Genomic DNA, 24,227 nt, shown 5'->3' with positions numbered 1-24,227 from the left:
ACAACATAGTGGCAACGTTAAAAAGCATACACGAGTTTCAACGCCCTCTAGTGATTGTGTCCAGTCATTAAAACAGAAAACGCGCGGGACGTACGGTTCAATTCAGTTTAAAGTTTGTCGAAAATATATGTATATGTCGAAATAGTTTTCATTTTTTTTTAAATTAAAATATAAATAAGGTGGTGTTCATTCGTTACAGTATACGCGACTTTCCCCTCTGTCTTATACTCTTTGGTAAAGCTTAAATAAAGACGGAGCATGTTTTAAATACCTATGTGGAAAATTTCCGGCTGTCTCAGACACATTAAAGGAAGGAATTTTTATAAATCCTCAAAATAAGGTGACTAATAGAAGCTCAGGACTTTGTGAATGCTATGATTGAATCTGGTTCCATTTACTCATCTTGTAAAATGTTTTTGAGGAAACAACAAATACCCACATCAAAACAATGTTGTAGAAAACGTGTTGGTGAAATTTTTCATTTCATTTTTTAGAATGGATAGAACATAGAATAACAATTTGACAACATGTGTAAGCGTAAACTAGACACTTAAGTAAGTAAGCTCTGGAAATTTATATCAAACAACCTCTCTGTATTTGAGGTTCTAATTACCCTACGTTATAGGCTGCACCGGGAAATTTAGCGAAACCCTAGGTGTTTGACTAATTCGATTTTTTTGTTGTGCCAATAAATTTTACTCAATCTTAATAAAAACATATCAATTATAGGAAAAAAATATTTACGCACATCAAACTTTAATACAATATAATTTTTATACAAGGTGTTCACAAAAACACTCTATATTTACAAACAGTTTTTAATTAAATCACAAAATGTAGAAGCATTTTGAAATAATTATAATTAAGTAATTAATTACGGGTGTCCCAAAAGTAACAGTTTAACAAAAAAAAGTTATTTATTTAATACAGATTAAAACAAAATATTGTTATCGGATTTTTAAAAATAGTTAAGTTTTTTTGCTTGAAAGAAACGAAATAAAACAATAACAGGGGTTTTATACACGTAAAGTTTCATTCAGTTAAACACTGCTCTGTTTTTGTTAAAATTTTTGCATTAGTCATAGCTCTAAAAAAGTTAAACCATTGCTAATAAGAATTTGTAATAAGAGCGTTCATTCAAGGTTTTGTTTTATTTATTTAGTCTTAGTGTCAAAAGAGCATGACATCGCATGGTAAACAAAAGTTATTGCAAACCTTTCACTATTGAAATTGATTGATAATTGCCTTTAAGAATAATTTACTTCGCATAAAAAGGGGGACAATTTTCCAAAAATAAATGGATTTAACTATTGTTTCAGACTTTGTTATTTAATTTTGATTTTTAGTTCGGGTTTTCTTCTTGTACTAATAAAAATAATGTCTAAACTAACGGAGACTTTGTTAATGTTGATAAAAAAATTTATGCGATTAAGGAAAATGCTTAAATTTATTGTGTAAAAATTGTTGGCCCGTGTTATCTACAGTTTTTTCGTTCGTTCATAAACCAATGTTTAATTTTCACTTTTTCTTTACAGTTATGGCGATCTTCGTTCACGCAGCATCAGCGACAGATGCTCAGTATCAGGTCGGTATACTCGTATACCAGTTGCCATTAACCTCGATTCCCATTTCGCCACTAATAATACGCCATTATAAGAACACACACTTACAATAGTACTTACTTGTAAATTAACGGCCGTATATACACACACATACGTGTTGTTAAGTGTACGGATTTTCACGGCTACCATCTATAGTAATTATTAAATTCCATTTCCATTTCGTATTGTTACTTTTGCAAACGAAAGTGCGCCGAAGTAGGATGCTCTCTTTAAGAGACAACACAAGAGCTTAACCGTTTTCTTTGGCGTCCCCGTAAAAGAAATCAATCGAAATAAAATTTTCCGGGATGTTCGGTCGTACAAAATTTTTTTGTTCAATAAGCATAACGCACGTTTCGGTCTAAAATAGTAGGCCATCTTCAGAGATATATTGTACACCGTGTGCCAAATAAAACGATCCGTTATACGATCTGGAAAGCCGTAGGAGATACGAAAACAAGTTTCGTGCCGAAGTTTCTTATTATTTTATTGATACAGGGTGTTCCAAAAGTGTCCCCCCGACATCAACTTTGTTATTTTAAATGGAACAAACTGTATATTTCGGCATTTTTGGAATCCTTGGTTAGAATCAACAAAAACCGAGGCAGGAGGAATCCAGAAGTTTTATAAAAAGTACTGCTGTCTTTATTTTTAATTTATTAAAATTTCTAGCTTTTCAGTTTCCTGAATACCAGTTTCCACTATACGAGGGAATAGGAATAATTTCTTCGGGCCTTACTTCCTTTTCTTCTTCTTTCTTTTCTCACTTTCACAACGTCTTGGTTCAGTTGAGGTGGTGTTCTTTTCCTTTATCGTTGACGGATATAAATATGCTGAGCGTATTAATTTGCATATTTGGAACGCGGTAAAAGAGAAAACAAAATTTAGAGTTAGTAGCCAAGTTTTTTTCAAGTGACGTATAAAACAAAATACTATCAATTTTCTGACATACACGCCTACATCATATTTTTTTTAAATAGAGTACCCTGTATGTTATATATGCGTTTAATAGAATATGTTATTTCGATTACAACGATGTAGCACACTTTATATTTTAGTCCACTCATTTTTGACAAATCGTATATTTAATATATTTAGTTTTTCAAAAATATCGACTAAACTTACAACTGCTTTACCATCGATGGTTAACAGATAACACAATACACAAGAATCATTTCTGGATTCGTATCTTTCATAAATTTTAAGCAGCCATTTTTCTTGCCCATCATATTATGGGCGCCATCTGTAGTGTAAGACGTTATATTCTTCATTGGTATATCATTCACATCTAAGTAGTTTTTTAACTTGTTATATCTTTCGAGGCAGTGCTGCTTTCTAATATTTTGCAGAACAACATTTCTTCAGAATTTTCTTGTTTTCAGCTTTTCAACAACTTGTCTTTCAATATCTTGGCTCATTGCGTCTATTCTATTCTTCTACTGAGTGGCATAGCTTTTAAGAAAGAAAATTTTAAGAAATGCTGATATTGACGGTTTTATCAAATTTTCTCCTATAGTGTGTTTTTTTCCAGTTTTAGCAATTAATAAAGAAATTTGATAACTAGCCTGAGCAAGACGATTATTAGTTGAAGTACGATCAACCAATAGAGACTTTCATGTCGTTCTTTTTTCAAAATTTTTCCTTTAAAGTAACTCAAATCTGAATTAATATGAGTACTATGTTCACCCTTCAAATGCACCTCTCAAGACCATAGAATAGGAACACCACAGACCATCGAACAAAACCCTGATGCAACAGTTTCATTCATTCGTTGGCCAAGCATTGATTTCATAAAAGACAAAAAGGCGTTAAAAAAATTCCTCCCAATATTGACGATTTTTTTTCTTGCTTGCATGACTCATTTTACTATGGGCTAAGGAAAAGTTCAATTAAAAACTAATTATAAAATATGTGTTCTAATGAATTGAATATGACAGAGTAAAGGTATACTAAAAAAACAAATTTATTTAAATTTATATAAAACATTGCTAGAAAGAAAGAAAATATTTAAGAACTACATTTAATGTATTTAATGTATTTTTTTAGTATGCCAATACGCATCTCGTACTTTGGCTTGTGTTTTCGAGAGGGGCATCTTCCCCATGATATATAAAAAACTTCTCTAGCAGCTTAACTGAATATTGGGCTTGTTGAATGGTTGTTGGTGGTCCCAGATCAATTTCTTCATCTTCTTCTTCTTCCTCTTGGTGTTCTTCTTCGTTCTTTATTGCTCGTTGTACTATGGCTTACTCTGTCAAGTCTGCTGTTGTAGGCAAATCCTGATCTATCTATAGGCATTAACATAATCGTTTATTACGAGAAAAACACTTAGGACGACCAGGTTCTCGGTAATTAGATTATTAGGGTAAGGAATTCTGAGAAGGTAAGAGACTCTATTAATTACAAGTCGGCCTACATTCCTTACTTTGTTATCTGATGTGCCTTTTTTTCTTTCGGTATAGAGAGTAAGAAATTCGTTATACATAGTGGATTAATACATAGTTTTTTATTGAGACTTAATAGTACAACGAAATTTGTTCGTAATACAGAGTTTTACGTTATATATATATATATATATATTATTATTTGGACAGGATGCTATCTCTATGTCTTCTGACGGTTGGAGACCAATCGTCGGCACCAGAAGACACCAGACGAACTTCGAACCCGAACTATCCCGGTATTCAAATGCCGGTCCGAACGTCGATTTTTCCAGAGCGGAAGTAGTCAGCGTCGATGCTACCACACCGTCCTATCAACGTTCTTCTGTTTCGATACAAAGATCACCTATTAAGGATACGGAAGCGGCCAAACAGGGTACGTAGAAGGACAAGAACATTATTATAGTGCAAACCCGACGCGACTACTTAGGGGAAGGTTGCCTAGAATAGGATACTCAAGGTTTAGAGCCAACTATAGCCAAAATAAACACAAAATCAACTCATCATAAAAAACTTATTGAATATAGAACATGAACTTATTTTAAAATGGGATAGTAATAATGTCGTTTCTAAGATCACCAAAAACTATACTCATTGAGTTACACATACTATTCGTGAAATGATGAAAATGAGAGATAGTCTATTGTCAAAATATAAAAAATCCAAATTTCTCGCTCCAATGTATCAAACACGATCCTACCGAGTTATATCAAATACAAATCAAGGAAGTAATTACTAACTCCACACTATTTAGTGACAAAGACAAGTATTTTTTCACAATTATGAATCCGCAACCGCCGAAATTATATTCTTTACTTAAATTATAGACCAGTCGTGTCTTATGTAAAAGCTCCAGCAGTTAAACTCTCAACAAAACAAGTAATTATTTTAAAGTTCCACACAGATTTGAAACCAAAATTTGCAATACAAAATTATTTTCAATTAATCAACAAAATTAAAGATATCAATATCCCGTCTAACGTAACACTTTTCAATGCACAAAACTTATTTCCCAGTATTCCACCTATGAATGTGCTAGATTTAGCAGATTTCACCCTCACTCGGAAACAGGTTAACCCATTGGTGAAACAAGATTTATTAGATTGCTTAATAGTATCTTTAGACCGAAATTATTTTGAATTTAATGATCAGATTTATATCTCTAAGGAAGGTTTGAGTAGTTCCACTTAGTCCTGTGTTAGCCGAGATTTTTATCGATAATTTGGAATATCCATAGAATATCCTTTAAGTTAAAGTTTTCTTAAATTGAATTCTTTTTTAAATTACATTAACTTATTACATAATCATATAAAATTTACTATCGAGATTGAACAGGATAACTCTATTAATTTTTTAGACTTAACTATTACGAAAACGCAAAACAAGTTAGATTTTTCCATTTACCTTCGCACCTTCGTACACGGACACAACCCATACATAACAACTCAAATCACCCTTATAGACACAAAATGGCTGCATTTTACTCTTTTATACACAGACTTCTTAATACGCCACTCTCAGCAGAAAATTACAACAATGAACTTAATATCATTAAACAAATTGCACTGAACAACGGCTACAATCCGTCCATTATCGATAAAAAACAAATCCAGACAACAGTAAGCTCTATTTATCCGAAACCTAATACAGAACACGAACAATTTAAAACAATTACATACCTACATAGCAGAACCCAGTGAAAAAGTTTCAAAACATTTGTCAAAATGTGGTTTAAAAATAGCTTTGAGAATTAACAACACAATAGGAATTTTTTTAAAAAACAATAAAATGAAAATCAGGTGTCTGCAGGTTGAAATGCGGATCATGTCCTAAAATTTATATTGGACAAACAGGTAGATCCTTCAATAAACGCATTAACGAACATAAAAGATTGTTTAAAAACAATAGTCTAGATTCTGATTATGCACTTAAACACATTTTTCACAACAATTTTGATATTTTACATACAGTGACAAAAAGTAGAAAATTAAATTTATTAGAAGCCATGGAAATTATCCAAATCAGATATTCAAATGTAATGCTTAACGATAAATTTCTATTTAAATACCTCTCCATTGTTAAACTAAAATTCTCACATTAATTAAGGTTCTATTGTCATATATAGTACCAGGTAGTTTGTAAATATTACATTTGATATCGATACGGTGTTGTCGAAACAATTATCATGTGAATATATATAATTTCGTGAAAATCTGAACTTTTACTTCTTATTTATTTTGATAAGTTTTTCTGGAAAACCGCTCCTTTTTAGGTAGCAAGTTCAAACACGTCCCGAATAAAGTGACCAACACGTATTACGCTCTGCCGGCGAGTCACCACATACCTCTGACATCGAACTATCAACACAGTCGGCCGTTGCAAATGGTGAAGAAGCATTCGGCAGTTAAAAAACAAGTGACTGGGATCCAAGCGAAACCTCGCAAGCCCGCCAGAGGGCCTGTCGTAGCCCACACGAGTCGCGATGAAGTATTCGTCCCTGCACCCAATACAGGTGAGATATGCACGCATATATATGCTAACATAATATAATATGATTATTAGGTTGGCCCATAAACAAGATATACTGGTTACAAATTAATCTTTATAGATGCAAATTTAACAACTCATCCGCCCATGTAACACAGGATACAGTTTGATGTAATTGTTTTTGTGTTGCACCGTCTATGTTTTAATGGGCATATCATCGCCATTGGAGAGAATTGTAGAAATCTTAAGCGCATGTCTAGACACTGATCCAGAAATGGCTGTTAATTTTAAAAAATTCGATTTTTCGATAGTATCTACGCTCGTATAAAAATTGTATATCTCGGTAACGGTGTCAAAAAAAAAAAATTTTTTTTGTCTGTCTGTTCTCCGTTTTTCCTGAATAACTTACGAACTATTTGAGCTACAAAATTAAAATTTGCTTCCTTTTTAACCTTTCACGGGACGCACAAACTTATAAGTAATGGCCTCGGTTCGACTAAGGCCTCCATCTTTTTTTTCGCGATTTTCGACTGTTTTGGCACACATATTAAGTTAAACCGATAACTTTATAGAAACACACTGTTTGCGCCGATTTTCGGGAAAAATTAGCTGCTATCGTGTCTATAGCACTTAAAGAACCAAAACGCTAAAATACTTCCATTTTTGGCTGAAAATTTACTTAAATTAAATTACTGCATCCAAACATTGACGATCTGCCAGCGGCCATGTTGGTTGTTGGAAGCCGCATGGCCTTATGGGTAGAGCGTCAGAAAATGCAATTAGAGTTGCCATTGGTTAAAAACCAGACCTCAAAATTTTGTTACATAGTTGGTTCGCAAGTTTCTGTACTATTAGCGTAAGCATGGTCTCTATATGTTTAGAGTAGCTGTAGCTACTTTGGCAAAACTTACACATCCAAATGACCGCACTGTATATCCCACTCCTTACGTGTTTTCAGAAATGCTCAAGTAGATTGTATATTCTCATTTATAGGAACTTTTTCGTTGGTAAAGTCCGTATCGCCAAATCTAGGGCAAAGGGAGGCCGGATCTGGTCTGTTTGGTGGCAATCAGTTCGGCTTCAATCAACCAAACGCCCATATCGAATTTACCAACCGGTTTTCACCGTCGGGGGCGGGTAACGCCTTCCAAAGGCCCGTTTTCTTTGCTAAACCGTTCGATACGGACGTTTACACAAGGAACCTGGTACCTCCTCCGCGATCCAGCAACGCGCATAAAGGGAATCTCAGACAGAATAACGGCTTGGTCACCGAAGCGACGTCAAATTTCGAGTATTTCGGAAACAACGCGAACCGACTAAATTCGCAGGTAACAGTTATGGAATGAATAGAAAAACTTCTACTTTTTTCTTAATTACATAGCAATTTCTTTAGGTCTATTGTTTACATCACTTTCAAAACATATGAACTGGTTAGGAAGTTGTAGCTGTTTTTGTTTAGTTAACGGTTAAAAGAATGGCAAAATGTTCCTGGTTGGCGGATTGAGGATGAATATATGAATGATGAATTTCAAAAAAAAAGTGTAAATACAGAAGTTTCAAAATGGCAGCACATCATTTTTTTTAATGGAACGCCCTATATATAATTAGCTTAAATCGCAGATCTTTTTTTCCTGATTTCAAAAACATTAGTTTATTGACATTTCACATAGTCGTTTTTGAGATATCTCAGTTTAAAAATAATTATCATTCGATTTCTGGACAATAGTCATTGTTTAAAAATGGTCAAGTCTGCCTTGATAGCAACTATATTATATATGTTTGCAATTGTTTGACAACTAATCAAAACTAAAAATCTGCAGCGTAAGTTAAATAACTTAACATATTTTATACTCCACAGTCGCAATCAAAATGGGACACAGTGTACTGGGCACTTCATTAGTTTATACAAAAGTTTTATGGTTTAAATTAAATTTTAAAATTATTTATATTATTATTATTATATTATTAATATTTTTTATATATACATGGTGTCCGATAAGTGCTGGATCGACATTAGTTTTAAAATTTTAAACGGAACGCCCTATATATTTTGATATTTTTAGAATCCTTGCCAACTTATAGAAACTACTTATTCGAATTTTGTGTAGTTTAAACAGAAATAGAGATGGCTGGCAGTAATGACTTTCTCGATCAAATTTTAAACACATTTTTAGAAGACTTCCTTCGAAGCAGCTGCGATCACTAGATATTTTAAAATAATACAGGGTGTCTTAAATTAAAGGAATTTTTTTTTAAATTTCAACTTGCACTATTCATGTTTTTTTTTTTAATGAAACGCCCACGTTTCTGATATTTTTTCTTAAAGCGAGTCAAAATACCTATATATAATATATGTCCTATACCTAAATCTAATTGTTTTCGAAATAGCATATTATTCTTATTTTTTAATTAATTTTAAGAATTTTTGCAATGGATGATTTAGGAAATTGAAACGTCATCATGTAAAAGTAACATCAACGAGTAAAAGCAACAAAAAACCGTAACTGTAACAATTGAACTAAGGTAAAACAAAATAGAAAAGCTACATAGGTTTTTAGCGTGTCCACATTTTGAATAATGCACGTTGTATAAACAACCTCTATATTGTTTATCGGTGTTTGATTTATTTATCATAGTGCATCTTTCTTTATATACCATATCTTTAATTTTTCCTTATATAAAAAAATAAAGCTGGTTAAGATCTGGACTTCGAGGTGACCACCAGATGTTGGCATTTTATGCTCCCAAATATGGTAATTTTGATTTAAAAATTCATTGATATCGTTTCCCCGGTGGTACGGAGCGCCATTTTGCTGCCCTCTTAATTGAGCACATTCACAAGCCGGTGTTTCATTTACTATTAATGATTGTATTTAATTTTTGGGCATATTAAATATCGTCTAGAGTTTAGGTTTTCATTAGAGAAAATTGGCCCTATAAACTTTTTCGGAATATTCTGCACCACACTTTCACAGATAGGCTACTTTGTCGTTTTACTTTAAACACCTTTTCACATTAAACTCCAACGCGGCTTGACTAATGGAGCATTCTCAAAATGTAATAGTATATCCACTGCTTCTCCTCTGTTAGAACTTGTAGTGGTCTTTTCTTGGACGTTAGCAGAAGGCTTTGCATACATTCTTCGAAACATTTTCTTCTCTGGAATCCGCCTTACAGGAAACTTTCTTTGATACTCTCTAAGAGTATATATAAGTAATAATAATATTGCTTTATTAGACTCACATCTGTCAAACTCCGACTCTTAATTATAACGTCACTTAAAACAATTATAAACACTTATTTGGTTACCACAGCCTAGTAGGGTGTAAAGTAAGTTTCATAATAATATTATTACGCCTTTTAAAAAAATGGAAGTTTTTTACTAGTAATGAAAACTTTATTTAAATATGCGAAATCTTAATAAATTGTCCCATCATTCGTTGAAACAATCATTAAAAGTGAATAAAATATAGGATATGCCATTATAAAATTCTATTTGATTTAGGTATAGGTAAAATATATACCAAATTATAGGTATTTTGGCCCGCTTTAACAAAAGAAAATAAAAAGTATGAGCGTCTTATTAAAAAAAAAATGAAAACTGCAAGTTGAAAGTTTAAAAAAATATTCCTTTAAGATACCCTGTATAATTTTAAAATTTCTAGTCATCGCAGATCGTTAGAAGCAAGTCTTCTAAAAATATGTTTAAAATTTGATCAAGCAGTCATTACTGTCAGCCGTGGAAGACCTTATTTACTAAGAAGATAATTTTGCATAAAAAAATATATAATCTCAGTTTCTATAAAAGTTATGTTTATTTTTGGCAAGGATTCTAAAAATATCAAAATATATAGGGCGTTCCGTTTAAAATTTTAAAACTAATGTCGGTCCCCTGTACACATAAAAAATAAATAATTTTAAAATTTAATTTAAACCATAAAAAATTGTTTTTTTTTCTAAAATCATTACTTCCTGAGAAAAGGTACAGACCACTAATAAAGTATCCACTCTGTACATTGATAAGCTGTCGATAAATTTATTTAGAAAAATCTTTTCAAATTTTTGATGTGAAGAAAATTTCCCGTGGTCCCTTCCCCCGAATAACTTCAGACTTTCTTTCCTTTGTGTTTTTCATTCCATCGCGGCCTTGGACGGTCGAAAGCTAACTACTACGGTTCCTCCTAGCAGATATCGAGTTTCGGATCCCATTTCGGCTTCAATTTGCCCACGAAAAACAACGAATTAGCCGTTGACGTCCAGGTGACCAAGGAAAACGTCAAACAATTTCCCGGAAGTTTCCCGCAACAATCGAACTTCGACCTGTTGTCCACCAACCCACCGAAACCGTTGACCTACGAGGTGACGGAAGGCAAATGGTTGGACAGTCAGGATATTCAGTACAGGCCGCGCAACCAACCCTTCTTAACGCCCCCTAACAAGGCCAAAATTCAATCCGCCAGGCCGGGATTGTTATTCCAAGACGCTTCGACCCCCAGCCCCCCGATTATACAGGCGCCGCTGGTCGATCTGAGCGTCCCCGCCTTTTTACCGACCCCATACAAGCCGGAAAACTCGGTAGTACCGACGTCGCCGACGCGAGACGACGTCTCGACCATTTTCTCGCAAGTGAGCAAGAAAATGAACAAGCACAGGCATAACGCGTTGAAGACGAACCCCCTGTTCTTCAACATCAACGAAGTGTCCACCCATTATCCCATACTGGGCGTGCCGGAAGTCGATACCGAGCCTGTCACCGAGATCCAGTCGGGAATCAACGAGAACATAGTTATATCGGACGAGAGGGGACAGCAAAGGGCCAGACCGACTCAGGCTACGACCCAGAGAGATCCGACCAAGACGAGAATTTCGAACAGGAGGAGACCGAGGCCAAAGAGACCAACCACCACGACCACTACCGAGGAGACGGTGGTGGACACGTACGAACCCGTCAGGTCTGACGAGATGGAAAACGAACCGCCGCCGAGAAGAAGGAGGCCCAGACCCACCCAGCAAAGGGTGCGGGAGCAGGAAGAGGTTACCAGCGAACCGCCGGTGGAGAGAAAACCCACGAGCCACGAGTCATCAACCAAATTGAGAGGTACGTGGCATTTGTTACTTGTAATATATATCCTTCCTGCATTGGCTCTTCTACCTCATCTCTCCATGATCTTCTCTACCCTTTCTTCCTTCTTCCATCTGTCCCACGATCTTCTAACATGTCCATACCATAGGAGTCTATTGGTTTCCAGGTGATGTATTACATCGTTTTGCGTTCTTCATTCTTCAGTTCTTCGTTTGTAACTCTGTCTCTTCTAGTGAGGCCACAACATCTTTTTCAATACTCTACAATCATTTTATCGTTTTTATTCATTTCCTATACCTCAGCTGCATACGTCGTTATACTCTTTACAATTGTATCGTATATATTATTTCTTCCTCTGTAGTATCATTTTTGGACAATGTAAATCCCAATATCTGAAGTTGTCTGTTCCGCTTATTTCAATGGTATTTCTGTAAATTGTGTTCCTCAAGTTTGTTCTTCTTCTGGTCATCCTCGAAATAAAGTGTGTACAGGTATTCATTATAGGAACTCGCATTTTTTCGCATTTACTTTCCAGGAATATCTTGAAAAGCGTTCGTTGAAGTTGGGCATCCTGATCATTGTAGATTGATAAAAAAGATTTTCTTGGGTGTTCAGACGTTGGGCTTGGTTGCGAATTCTCTCCCGGATTGACAATGCCAGATCTTTAAATTTGTTTACTGGGTGAACCCGGAACAAATTCCTCTAAAGCTGAATGTTGGTGGTGTGGTAGGTTTGGGGGTACTATTTAACATATTAAAAGTCCCCGCCCCTACGAGAGTGACCAAGTTCTCAATTTTTGACGAATATCTCCATTATTTTCCGTTTTTATGGAAAAAGACATGCTACCATATTTAAAGATATTAAAATTCCCTACAAAATGATATGTGATATGATGATGATGATGGTGATGATGGTAAGAAGTTGCTAATCCGGCCCATGGGGGATTTAGTCAGATTAGTCTAAAAATATAAAAATATATATGCAAGCCCCAAAAAGCAAAATCTGAAAGCAGCAAGATGATATATTAATAAACTCATTATGATTAATAAATTTTGGAATATCATTTGAGAGTGATTTATATAAGAATTGTATATGAATTTAACGCGGTTTAAAGCTTTCAACTCAATTGAGAGCTTATCATAATAAATATCACGAAAAACGACGACTACATCCATAATGAAGACACCAACGACAGAACTTTCAAATCAACGAAGTGTTGTTTACATGATTCAGTTCTGTTCAGCACAAAATATTATTGTTATAGTTCTCTCTCGTAGGATAAAAGGCCACTGCCACCATAACATTGGCGAAAAAAGCAGTTTGTGGGACATCATGAAAATAACAAGATTTTCCTTATCCTATCTAAACATAAGAAAATGTTTTTCTATGGTTGAAAGAATCGCCATAGTTTATAGTTTGATTTTTATTGATGTTTATTTTTATTTTGTTTGTTGTAAATTTCTGCTATTTATTTTATTTTAAAATTAATTGGATAATAAAGAGGTCGGCATTAGCAAAAAGGGATATTTTAGAATATTACCCTTTGGAACATAGCCAGGACGCAAGCGATTGAGTACAGTTAAAATGCAACCACACACCGATCTAGCGTGCGGGAAGCGTCACTTTACCACGTGAGTTTCTTGTCCCACGGTTTCGAGCCCTTTCGGACATTTCCGGGATTTTACCGCACGGGTTTGAGAGCAATCGGATGTTTTCCGAGATTTTACCGCACGGTTTGAATTTTGACGGTCATGTCCGTGTTATTTTGCAAAAATGAATCCAAAAACTAATACACAGAAAAATGTTATGCAATATATTAGACAATTTAAATACTACGTGCTATAAGCTACAATTAAAATCTAGTGGACTAGTCGGTAAGTTACGTGGCATTTATAATTTAAGTTTCCCACTGAAATTTTACATACCGTTCGCGTGAACTTTAGTGGTTTTTACAGTTTTTATATTAATATCTTGCCAAGACGAATTGGGCCATTTTCAAATATCCAGGTCTCATCAGTACAGACCAAACAAAATTGAAGGTTAGGTCCTGTATTTCCTTGCTTATACGGACTTAAAAATTGAATCCTCGTAAAAGCTCTATCTTTGGATGAGTTCTCTAGATCGGTGTGTAATGAAGTATTTTACAGACGGAAGTAGAAAAACTCTCATCGCTCCGCAGGTGTCAAATAAACTCGTGAGTCAAATGCCGTTTACCACACTTGTTGCATAATATTACTATTTTCTATTCCTTTGGCCACTCGACTGACGCAAACAAAGACAAACATAGTTTAAAAATACTATGTTAATCCTATACAAATTTTACCTATAGAAATTACTGGACCTGTGGAAATAAGTTTCTTAAGAAAAAACAAATTATATGCATTATAGTAACTTTTAGGTTATAACCTTGGAAGAAAATTATAACATTTTGGAACTCTGTGATATGTAGGTACTATATTACTAATTTTAGTTTGTGCCCGTTAGAAGATATTTTTTATTTTTAAATTATGTAACGACATGTCGAGAAATTGGTGCTGAAAGGTTGCAGATGTGTGATGATGTGGCATCGTTAGTTTGGCATTATTTCTAGTATTAATATTGTGGACAGTTTTACGAAATATTAGGCGATTTTTTGTCTAAAATGGTGAATTTATTACCTTAAACAACGAGAAATGTAGGATTCTTCCCTCATTCATTTTGAGCCATTTTATATAATTGTATAAATGTGATACATGAACAAATTTCCTCACATCATAGAAATTGTTTCAGTTGTTTACTTCAAATATGTCTATTGTGATATAAAACTTTCATGGAGGCAAAGAATTTTTGAAATATAGTTTTTTAGGTGTTCTTTGAATCTAAGTTTGGTGTCCAAGATAACTCCCAGATTCTTGGCACATTTTTTAAAATTTAATTTTGAGTCGCTGACCGCCGTATTTCATTTGTTCTTTAAGAAATTAACGTTCTTATCATTCCCAAACAGCATAACGCACGATTCACTTCGATTAAGTTTTAAGTTGTGGTCTTGAGAAGTCGGATTTAAAGTTTGAACATAATCAATAATCAATTTGTGTGTCATCCGCAAAGGCTTGAATTTTAGAGAATTTTAAAGATTTCAAAATATCAGAAGTATAAATAAGGAAAAGCAGTGGGCCTAAAATTGATCCCTGTGGGACACCGGATAGAGTTTCTACCTTTTCCGAATATTTATCATTTGAAATAATTGATTCAAATCTAAAAGTTAAGTATGATTTGAGAAGAGTCTACATTGAAACCATAGTATCGCACTTTAGCCACCAATGGCTAATAATTAACTGCTTGAAGCTTGAAGAATATTATCCAATACATTAGTCAAAATTATCGACGTATGCTTGGACCAGAAATACAGTGCTTTTACAACCGACTCCCTGATTAACTTTGCCCACTGTTTATTACTCTAAAACCGTAGCCGAGCGGACCCTACCCCAGGAACGTTCTAGAAATTTATCTACCTACACATAAAAACATTAATACAAAGCAACAATTTATTACGTTGTATTAATAAACAAAATATTAAATATAATAATAATAAAGTATCAGTCACTTAAAAAATCGTCACTATCGCTACTGTGGTCACCTAGTTCAATGATCAATTCCGCCACAGTTAGGCCAGCTGATATTTTCTGATATATTAATTTCTTGTTTATTTGAAGAAGTATTTGGAATTTTTCTAATTTGGGCTAAATGATACGAGGCAGTATCCAACAAAATAACAGTATTTGGCGATAGTTTTGGCAACAGTTTATATTCAAACCAGTCCTCAAATATTTCCGCCCCCATGTTTCCACGGTAATCCGCATTCGAATCTTTGACGTTTTTGCTTTAATATTTATTTGTTTTGGTTGGGCAGTCATTCGGAAATACCTCGCAGCATTCGAAATTTTCAAGCATTGTGCCATTCAGGAGAATTTTGCTTTCTTTAAGTGCTTCGTTCAAAAAATTCTGATAAATTTGCACACAACAATTGAAGACAACAATAAGTAAGAATTATTATGTGTTTTGCACGTGAAGGCGGCACGTCTAGTACACCCTTGTATTGCAATAATCCAGCCTCCATTGTGATGTTCTTTCACATTCCATTAGTTTATTAATTGTTTGGAACTGAAAATCCATTTTTTTCAAAAAAGTACGCAACAACTTTTTGGTACAAATCATATTTAAGTTTGTCAGTACTTTTTTATGCAGTTCTTCTAGGATTAAAACGCTATTCACTTTATAAGCGTCGTAGATTATACGCCTAATTAGATCTGAGTGTTAAAAACTGGCGAAGTACCAGCGTCTTCTCTCACTTTCCTCTTGACTATCCCATTTGCAACAATTTTTCTTACAGCTGATTTCGGAACATTGGTCATGTCAGTTCCCCTTCTGAATTTCTTTTAAAATTGTATTATATAAAACCCTTTACGAAAACCACATTGGGAATGATGTTATTTCTTGTCCAAAAATCGACCATCTTCTTCAACATCAACAACCACAACATGATGTTTTATTACTTTTACGCATTCAAAAACAAGGTTAACTTTTTCATCGGTTCGCAGGTAGGTACAGGTACAAGGTACGAGGCAGGAACCCGACCTCCCAATCGAACGATGTCGGAGGCAACGCGAGACCAAAGGAGCGACCCAATTACCCGGAACGAATAGTGCAGAAAACGGTGGCGGAACCGAAATATACCCAGGACACGTCCGAAGTGTCCGTGGAACAAAACTCCGTCGAAGGCGAAATTTCCTCTTCCTACTCCGACGAATCGAGCCGGCAACAAGAATCGGAAGAGCAACACGACTTTGGCAGGTTCCGAGGTCACACCACCGCTCAACCGTTCATCGAGGAAATACGGACGTCCGCTGCGCCTGAAAACGAAGTGGATTATACTACCACGACCACCACCGCCGCCACCACCACCGTCGAAGAAGAGTACGTGACGCAAGCGGTAGGCACCACGCCCCCTAGCACCACGACCGAAACCAGAACCACGAAATCATCCCGGATACGCAACCGTCTCAACAAATTCAACGCGTCAAATCGTCCGCGGTTCAGCGTGAAAGATTACCGCCAGAAACTGGATCAGTTGACGTCGACCACGCCCACAACGACAACGGAATCGCGCAGGTCGACCCAAAGCATCGCGAGGTTGAGGTTCCCGAGCAGATTGCGCGGCAAAACGGGTGCGACATCGACGGCCACCATTAACAGGATCGACGAGGACTCCACGGAGCAAACCACCACCCTGAGGACGAGATTCAAGCCGAAAGAGCCTAGACATCAAGCGACGACCGAAAGCGACGTTACGACCGAAGAAACGACAACGACGAAGGTGTCCATCAAGCCGAACCTGTTCTCCGCAAGAAGAAGGGCCCAGTACCCTAACCTCAAAGCTAGGATACAGAACAAAACGAAGAAGAGCGAAGATGAAGAGACGACGACGACCGAAGAGGCGACGAACCCGACGGAGGTGTTGACCACAGAGTCGACGACGCCGGAGACGACGTCCAAAACGACGGAAGAGACGACGACGACGGAGGATATTATGAAGACCGACGCCCTCATGTATTCCCAAAGGGTGTCCGATCTGACGTCATCGTTCAAGGACGAATACGACACTCCGGGGTTGTTCAAGTCGGTTTCGCCGACGAGCCGGAGGATTCCGAGTTATTTTACGATATCGACGGACGATCCGATCCTCCCAATCGAGGCGTTCTTCCCGAAGCTGAAAGATGGCGGCGAGAGGACCGCGAGCGAGAGCGCGTAAGATGACGGTTAAATATTAAAGGTGACACCCGCGGACACTATTTACAATTGACGTCTGTGGCCTCTAAAAATCGATATTGCTGACACATCGATGACAATACCAATCAAAAAAGTTGAAATATTTTTTTAAATATCTTCGCTAGACCAAGACTGACCGACGATGTTAAGTCACAGAATATACAAACACTTCAGAGTCGAGTTTGAGAACAGTTGAAACGTAAAAAAAAGCTCACGGGCACAGAAATTGCTTCTCGTAAATATTGGAAATTCATGCTAAGCGGTGCGCCACCTGGCGGCACTATCTCTGAACTAGTTTCTAACCTTCATTGCCTTAATATTTCCGTACGTCAATCGAGAAAATATCCGAACCATTTATTCTTTATTAAAAAAACCCTCACAGCTTTATAACTACCCAAAAATAACGCGGAAAACATAAAAAGCAACATAAAACAATGCATGAAATAAAAGTAAGGTTAAGATTTGACGTATTAGTATGTAGTTCAGCGATGCCCCGCTCGGGCGCTGCATTCATGATTTTAATTCCCAATAACAGGTTTTCTCAATGTTTTTCTTAAGTCTATTTATAAGTTTGTTCAATCGAAAACTTTTTGGGTCTTACAATAAATCGACGATTTCAAAGGTGTGCGACCGTTAGACGAAAATGTTTTATATTTACCTGATTTTTTAAAGAAAATTTTGAAACCTAGGAGCAGAAGGTAACTAACTGAATGAAATCCAAAAATCAGAATTTCTTGAAGTGATGTTCGATGTTTTCCGAAGTAATCAATTCCCACCCTTTTAAATTTATCCGCCCGTTTATGACAAAACAACAGAAGTTGATTAGTTAGGTTCACATACTCATCAAAATCATGATATCCCAACGCGTTTAAGAAAGAAAAAAGGCTAATGTTCTTTCTAATTATTAAATTTTTCCAAGAGGTTAAGATTTATTTTCTAGCGGAAGTCCTTATTTAAGTAGGTGTATATTCTGTGGTAAAGTTTTGAATATAGGAGACAATCTAATTCAAAAACAGCAACAAAATAACCATATTTATATGCCTCCCTTGTTCTATGGTACTGATATTTCAGTAAATTTCATATCGTCATAGCGTTTATATTTTTTAGAACTTTGAGACTCGCATTGGTATAAAAAAATTGCGTTGTTGTCTGTGCCCTAACGTTTTACTTTTATGATGCACATTTTTTAATGTCACTGGCAAACCAATCAACAATCTGAGGGTTATTGACATCTTACGCGACAGTTGGCAGCACCTTCGTAAATAATCTGCGAGCTTCGTGCGAAAGTAAAAGTAGAAAGACAGCAGAAATCTGCGCAGATTTTGGATTGGGACGACCCAATCGAATTTTAACCAAATGAGTAAGTGCAATTCTGTAAAAATATGAAATTATTTATTTTTTCTAGGATAATATTTAGTGTAGTACGTAAGCGTGATATTTTGTACCGTAAAAATAAAAACGAATGTTTAATAAAATTTAGTTTTATTAACAATAGTTAAATAATACAAAAGCGTACATAAATACGTTTAAGTTGACGCTTTACACTGGCGATTATAAAACGGCAATTTAAACGGAATTAACAAACTGGTAATCACACTTTCGAAACGGTTACGTTTTTGGTAGCACTGAAAAGAATGTATACAAAAAAAAAGGAGAATTAATTTTAACTTAACGTAATGATTAAAGCAGAGGTTAGCCGAATTAGTAAGGTCCGTAAACTAGGTAAAAACAACTAAATGGTCCCTTTCCTATTATAACCAAATATACATACAAATTTGAAATCAAAATTTTCTTTTTCAATCGTTCGATCCCGATAAATAAAAAAAACGCATTTTAACTATATGGCAGCGAAATTTACAAAACTTGACAAAACGGTGTATAAAAAAATTAGGTGTAAATCGTGCAACATTGACAACGCCGTATAACACAATTCCCGCGTCTCCAACTAGCGAAACTGGCGATTATCGCTAATTGAAAAAGCACCGTAAATTATTTCTTTACAAAAATATGAACAATTCCGTTTAGAATATACGAAGCTATAACTTATGTCAGTCATTGTTAAGTCGAAATAAGTTAAATAATTCTATCTAAACCGTTACAACCTAAAGGGCTCCCTATTCTCGATCGACGATGACTTTTTCCTCGCTTGTCCGGTGGGCGTGTCCGACGCCCCGGACGAACGTCTCAGCAAACGCTGAACGGCAGTTTGCTGATCCGGATGGACGGGAGTGTTTGATCCGGATGGGGTCCTTGTCCTAAAAACGGGTTTAAGACTGTATAACCTCTCCGTCCGCTGCGAAATGGGCGTGGTCAACGTTAAAACTTGAATTAACCTTTGTCCAGGAGATCAGAAACGAAAGCTTGCCGTATAATGAACTTTTCAAGTAAAGATAACTAGCTGGTTCTTGCAATCTTACAATGACATGATTTTCTACAGATACGAAAGACAATCAATTAACTGAAGAAGTTAAAAAACTTAATTAAGCAGATCATACAAAGTGGATAATTTGAAGGAATCACTGGACACGATATTAGAAACTTGGTATTTAGAGTGGTATCTTCAACTTTCAACATTGTTCGCTATTCAGGGTTGTGCACGATAAGTGTCTTATTAGACGTTTATGACTTACGGTAAAAACCTGAAATGTTGGTTACTCATGTAAGTGAATACGAGCTGCCTATGTAAAATATTTCTGACCATGCGGTGTTGCCAGATATGCCCCTAACGTATAATTTTTCAAAAAAATTTCCACAGGCTACTGTAATACTTTTTACAAAACGTCTGGATTCCTCCTGCATCGGTTTTTGCTGAGTCGAACTTGCTTGCGAGTTCCAACTTTGAAGGATATAACCCAAAGTTTAGACTGTAATTATAGAGGATCTGTAGAGATTTTAAAGAAAGCGATAAAAGAAATACGGTTTCGATGGAGAAAACCCAATAATAATGGAAAGATTCTTATGGACATTTTCTTCGAAGAAATGCAGGGAAGAAAAACAACCTATAATTTCTATGGATGAAACATAGATACATAAAAAATGGCTTCAAGACAAACCGATTCCAAATATTCCACCAAACAGCGTATTGATTATAGGCAACGCGCCTTATCACAATGTTCAAATTGAAAGACGGCCCACTTTTGGATAAAAATGCATAAACCTACATTTAAAAGTTATGAAATAGACAAACTTATGGCTGACGCATGACATTCTGTTTTAGGACTTCCTCCCTATCATCCGGATTTAAATCCTATTGAGTTAGTGTGGGCAGCTCTAAAACATTATGTAGCAGAGAAGAAGAGACTTTCAATTTCACAACGTGGATAAATATTCTGATGATCGCTATATCATTTCATGGAAAAAGAACCAACTCTGGACTTAATTGTAGACGAATTAATGGTAAACTTACAGGATGATTCCGACAGAGGAAATACAGATTTCGTAGAAGAAAGTAGTACAGATTCGGAAAGTGAACTTTCGGGGCTTGAACCGCTATAAGCCTCTAGCGTATTTTTTTTTATCTTTTCAGCTGGGATTTATTAATTTACTAATATAATTTTATTTCAGATTTTTTGAGCTACTTCAGATATGACATTTAAGTTAATTTTTTAAAATAGAAACCATAATTTTTTATTTCATTTTTTGAATCTAGGCGAAATTCTAAACATACGTATATGATACTTTCGTTTCACAGTATTCGAATCGCATAATATTGAAATAAAATGTAAGTTTATTTTAAGAAAGGCAAGTTGAAAGTTGAAAACCTGTTCCACATTTTTTTACCGTTTTATTTTAAGTGTGTCGTTTAAATGCGAGGTTTTCTCTGTCAGCTCTTTTTTTCTCACAGCACATCGAGCTTGTGGTAATTTGTATTTATTAACATTTTAATCAACAAAAACTACTGTTTTTGATGTCATTCTGAAACTTTTTGAAACCTTTTTTTCTTTGGTGTTAATCTAATGACTTAACTTTATGCGCTATTTATACAATCCTTATCTTTTTTTCCGAATGCTGTTCACTAGGCACAGTTGCACTTCAGTCTTGTAAAACAATTTTTTGCAATAAAAAGGAGAATTAAAAGTTATAACAGTTTCTCGAAAAAGCAAAATTTTGAAGTATACATTACTTAAAATTTTCCCTATTTAACTTTCTATTATAGCATACACTGTACAAATATTGACAGATACAAATCAATGAGTTTGCCACGCTCTAAAACGAGAAAAAAAATGCTCTCTTGTCACCTCTACAGCAACCGACTCTGGCGGTTCTCTGCGCAAGAAGCTAAGAAAAAAAAGTGCCTTCGTATATTTGTTGAGCTGTACTTGACCTTCTACGATATTAATTAATTTTGAGAATGCCTTCACATTGTACTGTATTGCACTGTAAAAGATAAATCTTCCTGGACAACATTAATTATTCAAGCTGTAACGCTCTGTCTAGCTAGCTACGTTACCCGCGCTACTCTACGTTAGTCCACCTATGAACGCAAAAAAAGTTAAGTCGTTAAATTACCTAGAAGCGGTCCTTAATGTGGGAGCGACGCCAATGGTCACTTGCCTTACTTTGGTGGTACTGGCGCTCCTGCAGTTAAAAAAAAAAAACACACAAACATTCGCGTTAGTAGGTCTGTTAAAAATCAGTGGGTACGTTAAACGTCACACACACACGCTACGTGCTACGGCTACGGGCTAACTACGATGACATGTGAACTTATCGTTTTGATTTCTCCATCGCCTACGTCTACTTATTTACTAAACAGACCAGGGTGCATCCAATATTTCTACAAGAATGACATGCAGACCGACGTAAAGTGCCAGTGCTTCGGAAACATATCTCTCACAACACCGATTTACCTCTTCAGGAGAGGTATCTTTGACTTGCTCGACCTACTGGCAGTAGATTTGCCGCTGCACGTTAGCGAGACCACAACAAATATTAGTTAGTAACACCCCAACAAGAAACAACCCAATTTAAAAAACATGCTTTTGAAAACAAATCGAAAAAGTGTTTCAAATCGTTGATTAACTTAACGCACGTAGGTTAAAATTACAGAAAAAAAAAAAACGCTGCCTAAAGATGGAATTTTTAGTGTTTAAACTCAAAAAAAAAACTCCATGCACGTCTAAAGCAAACATTTACCCAGAAGAAAATGATATAGAGCAAGAACTCGACGTAGACGGAGATTCTGGCTCATCTCTACTTGATCCTTTGTAAATTGGTATGCGAGACCTTTTAATACCAACCAAATCAATTATGGTAATCATGAACTTGACAAATTAAAACTTGATTCTAATCGGTTATAAACGGCGTAGTTGTGATCGAATGGCCAAAACATCGAAAGGTGCATTATAAAATTGAAAGCAAGAAGAAATAAAATAAGACGGTCTCTTGAAATTTGCATAGCCAAAGAGTCGATCGATAGCCACCCCGAATCACAAACGAAGTATCCCAAAACCGAAATGAAATTTTGACGTATTAAATCATTATTATTCTAGTAAACTGCGACTACGCTATTAAAATGGTTTCCAGTTAGACCAAAAGTTTTTAAAGTTAACGTACTATTAATTATTTGTCAGTTTACTAATTACAAAACTTCTGGATTCCTCCTGCGTCGGTTTTCGCCGATCATCCTGTTAGCTTCTTCAGAGTTTGACTGAAACTGGCTGGCATTTTGCTCTGTACCTGCTTATATATTCTATGGGGGGGGGGGGGGGAGCTAAAGCATAAACATGGCTTCGGATGACAGATAAAGACCTGATTCACAGTTAAGACTTTCTGGTTGCTTACAGATCACAGATTTTTCGTTGGCTAGAAGAATAAGATTCATCAACAAACGCTGACGAGTTTATTTTTCGTAGCCTTAAGGCTTTTTCACGTTCTTTGAGACTAGTTGACACTTTCCGACCTGGACAATTTGGTTTTGACGTTATATTTCTTAAGAACGCTTGATATGTGGTCAGTGATGTTTTCAATGTAAGAAAGGACAACTCCACACACCTCAACATACGTTTTAGGATTGAATTAGAAACTAATAATAACCTCTCATTCTTAAATATTCCTATCAATAGAATTTTATTCTTCTACAAACGAAATCAGAACCAATAGAAATGTATAAGCAATCAAACAATCTTAACCGTCACTAATATGAATGTCATCCAAGACAACGTTCATGCTATTCTTTTATCGCGAGCCAGTTTCAGCGAAGCTCTGAGGAAGCCAACAGGATGATTGACGAAACGTCAGCAAGTTCGACTCCGCAAAAACCGACGTAGGAGGAATCCCTGTTTACGGTAAAATTCTAGGCTTTTAGGACAGATTTAACACAAACAAACGAAAAAACTATAGTTGCATTACTGAAAACGCATAATGTATTTTTACTTCGACGTTTCGGCCATGTCAATGGCCTTTCTCAAAAAGTTTTTGGACATAACGTACCGCAAACAAAATAACGATCTTTTTATAACCAAAACTTTTATAAAAAAAATTCTTACCTTGAACGTGAATATACAGGTGCTTAAAAAAGTTGGACGTCACACACATAAATGATGTAGTATAAACAATTACATTGTTTTTGGTTTTCTGTTTTCTATCTCCTCAAAGTAATCACAACTGTTGCTTTATACGGTATCGAGGAAACGTGCATGCCACCTGACTAAGGTTATTGAAGAACTGAATAATATATTCTAATGTTTCTCTTTTTTTAAATTATGTTCGGCTTATAGTATTTTGAACACCCTGAAAACGGAATTTATAGTTTTGCTGGATATTGGCTGGTTTGGTTTGATACAGGATGTATTGCAATTATTATACATG

The 24,227-nt window shown here is 35.6% G+C and overlaps 2 protein-coding genes across 48 annotated transcripts in view; one reads left to right on the top strand and one right to left on the bottom strand.

Annotated features, from left to right (window-relative positions):
* The window catches only part of LOC132696996 (uncharacterized), a 59,989-nt gene extending 41,108 nt beyond the window's left edge, over positions 1 to 18,881 (top strand). For 3 of the 9 annotated variants that reach the window (XM_060662227.1, XM_060662240.1, XM_060662251.1), the window contains 6 exons: positions 1,536 to 1,585; positions 4,196 to 4,418; positions 6,315 to 6,554; positions 7,523 to 7,857; positions 10,715 to 11,627; positions 16,190 to 18,881. In XM_060662227.1, coding sequence (XP_060518210.1) covers positions 1,536 to 1,585; positions 4,196 to 4,418; positions 6,315 to 6,554; positions 7,523 to 7,857; positions 10,715 to 11,627; positions 16,190 to 17,400 — 2,972 coding nt within the window. In that variant the 3' untranslated portion in view covers positions 17,401 to 18,881. Of the gene's footprint in view, positions 1 to 1,535; positions 1,586 to 3,850; positions 3,985 to 4,195; positions 4,419 to 6,314; positions 6,555 to 7,522; positions 7,858 to 10,714; positions 11,628 to 16,189 lie in introns of those variants that run through there. The other 6 variants (XM_060662260.1, XM_060662285.1, XM_060662292.1 and 3 more) reach the window with 6 other exon arrangements.
* Position 18,882: 1 nt separating this feature from the next.
* The window catches only part of LOC132696830 (microtubule-actin cross-linking factor 1), a 290,827-nt gene continuing 285,482 nt past the window's right edge, over positions 18,883 to 24,227 (bottom strand). For 31 of the 39 annotated variants that reach the window (XM_060661956.1, XM_060661989.1, XM_060662074.1 and 28 more), the window contains 4 exons: positions 22,554 to 22,643; positions 22,268 to 22,321; positions 21,927 to 21,995; positions 18,883 to 19,672 (listed from right to left, as the gene is read on the bottom strand). In XM_060661956.1, coding sequence (XP_060517939.1) covers positions 19,513 to 19,672; positions 21,927 to 21,995; positions 22,268 to 22,321; positions 22,554 to 22,643 — 373 coding nt within the window. In that variant the 3' untranslated portion in view covers positions 18,883 to 19,512. The remainder of the gene's footprint in view (positions 19,673 to 21,926; positions 21,996 to 22,267; positions 22,322 to 22,553; positions 22,644 to 24,227) is intronic. The other 8 variants (XM_060662083.1, XM_060662110.1, XM_060662092.1 and 5 more) reach the window with 5 other exon arrangements.

This window comes from Cylas formicarius, unplaced genomic scaffold (assembly GCF_029955315.1).
Source record: "Cylas formicarius isolate icCylForm1 unplaced genomic scaffold, icCylForm1.1 PGA_scaffold_10__41_contigs__length_53128322, whole genome shotgun sequence".
NCBI classification, from domain to species: Eukaryota; Metazoa; Arthropoda; class Insecta; order Coleoptera; family Brentidae; genus Cylas; species Cylas formicarius.
Note: the sequence above shows the minus strand (reverse complement) of the source record. Positions and strands in the feature narration are given on the sequence as shown.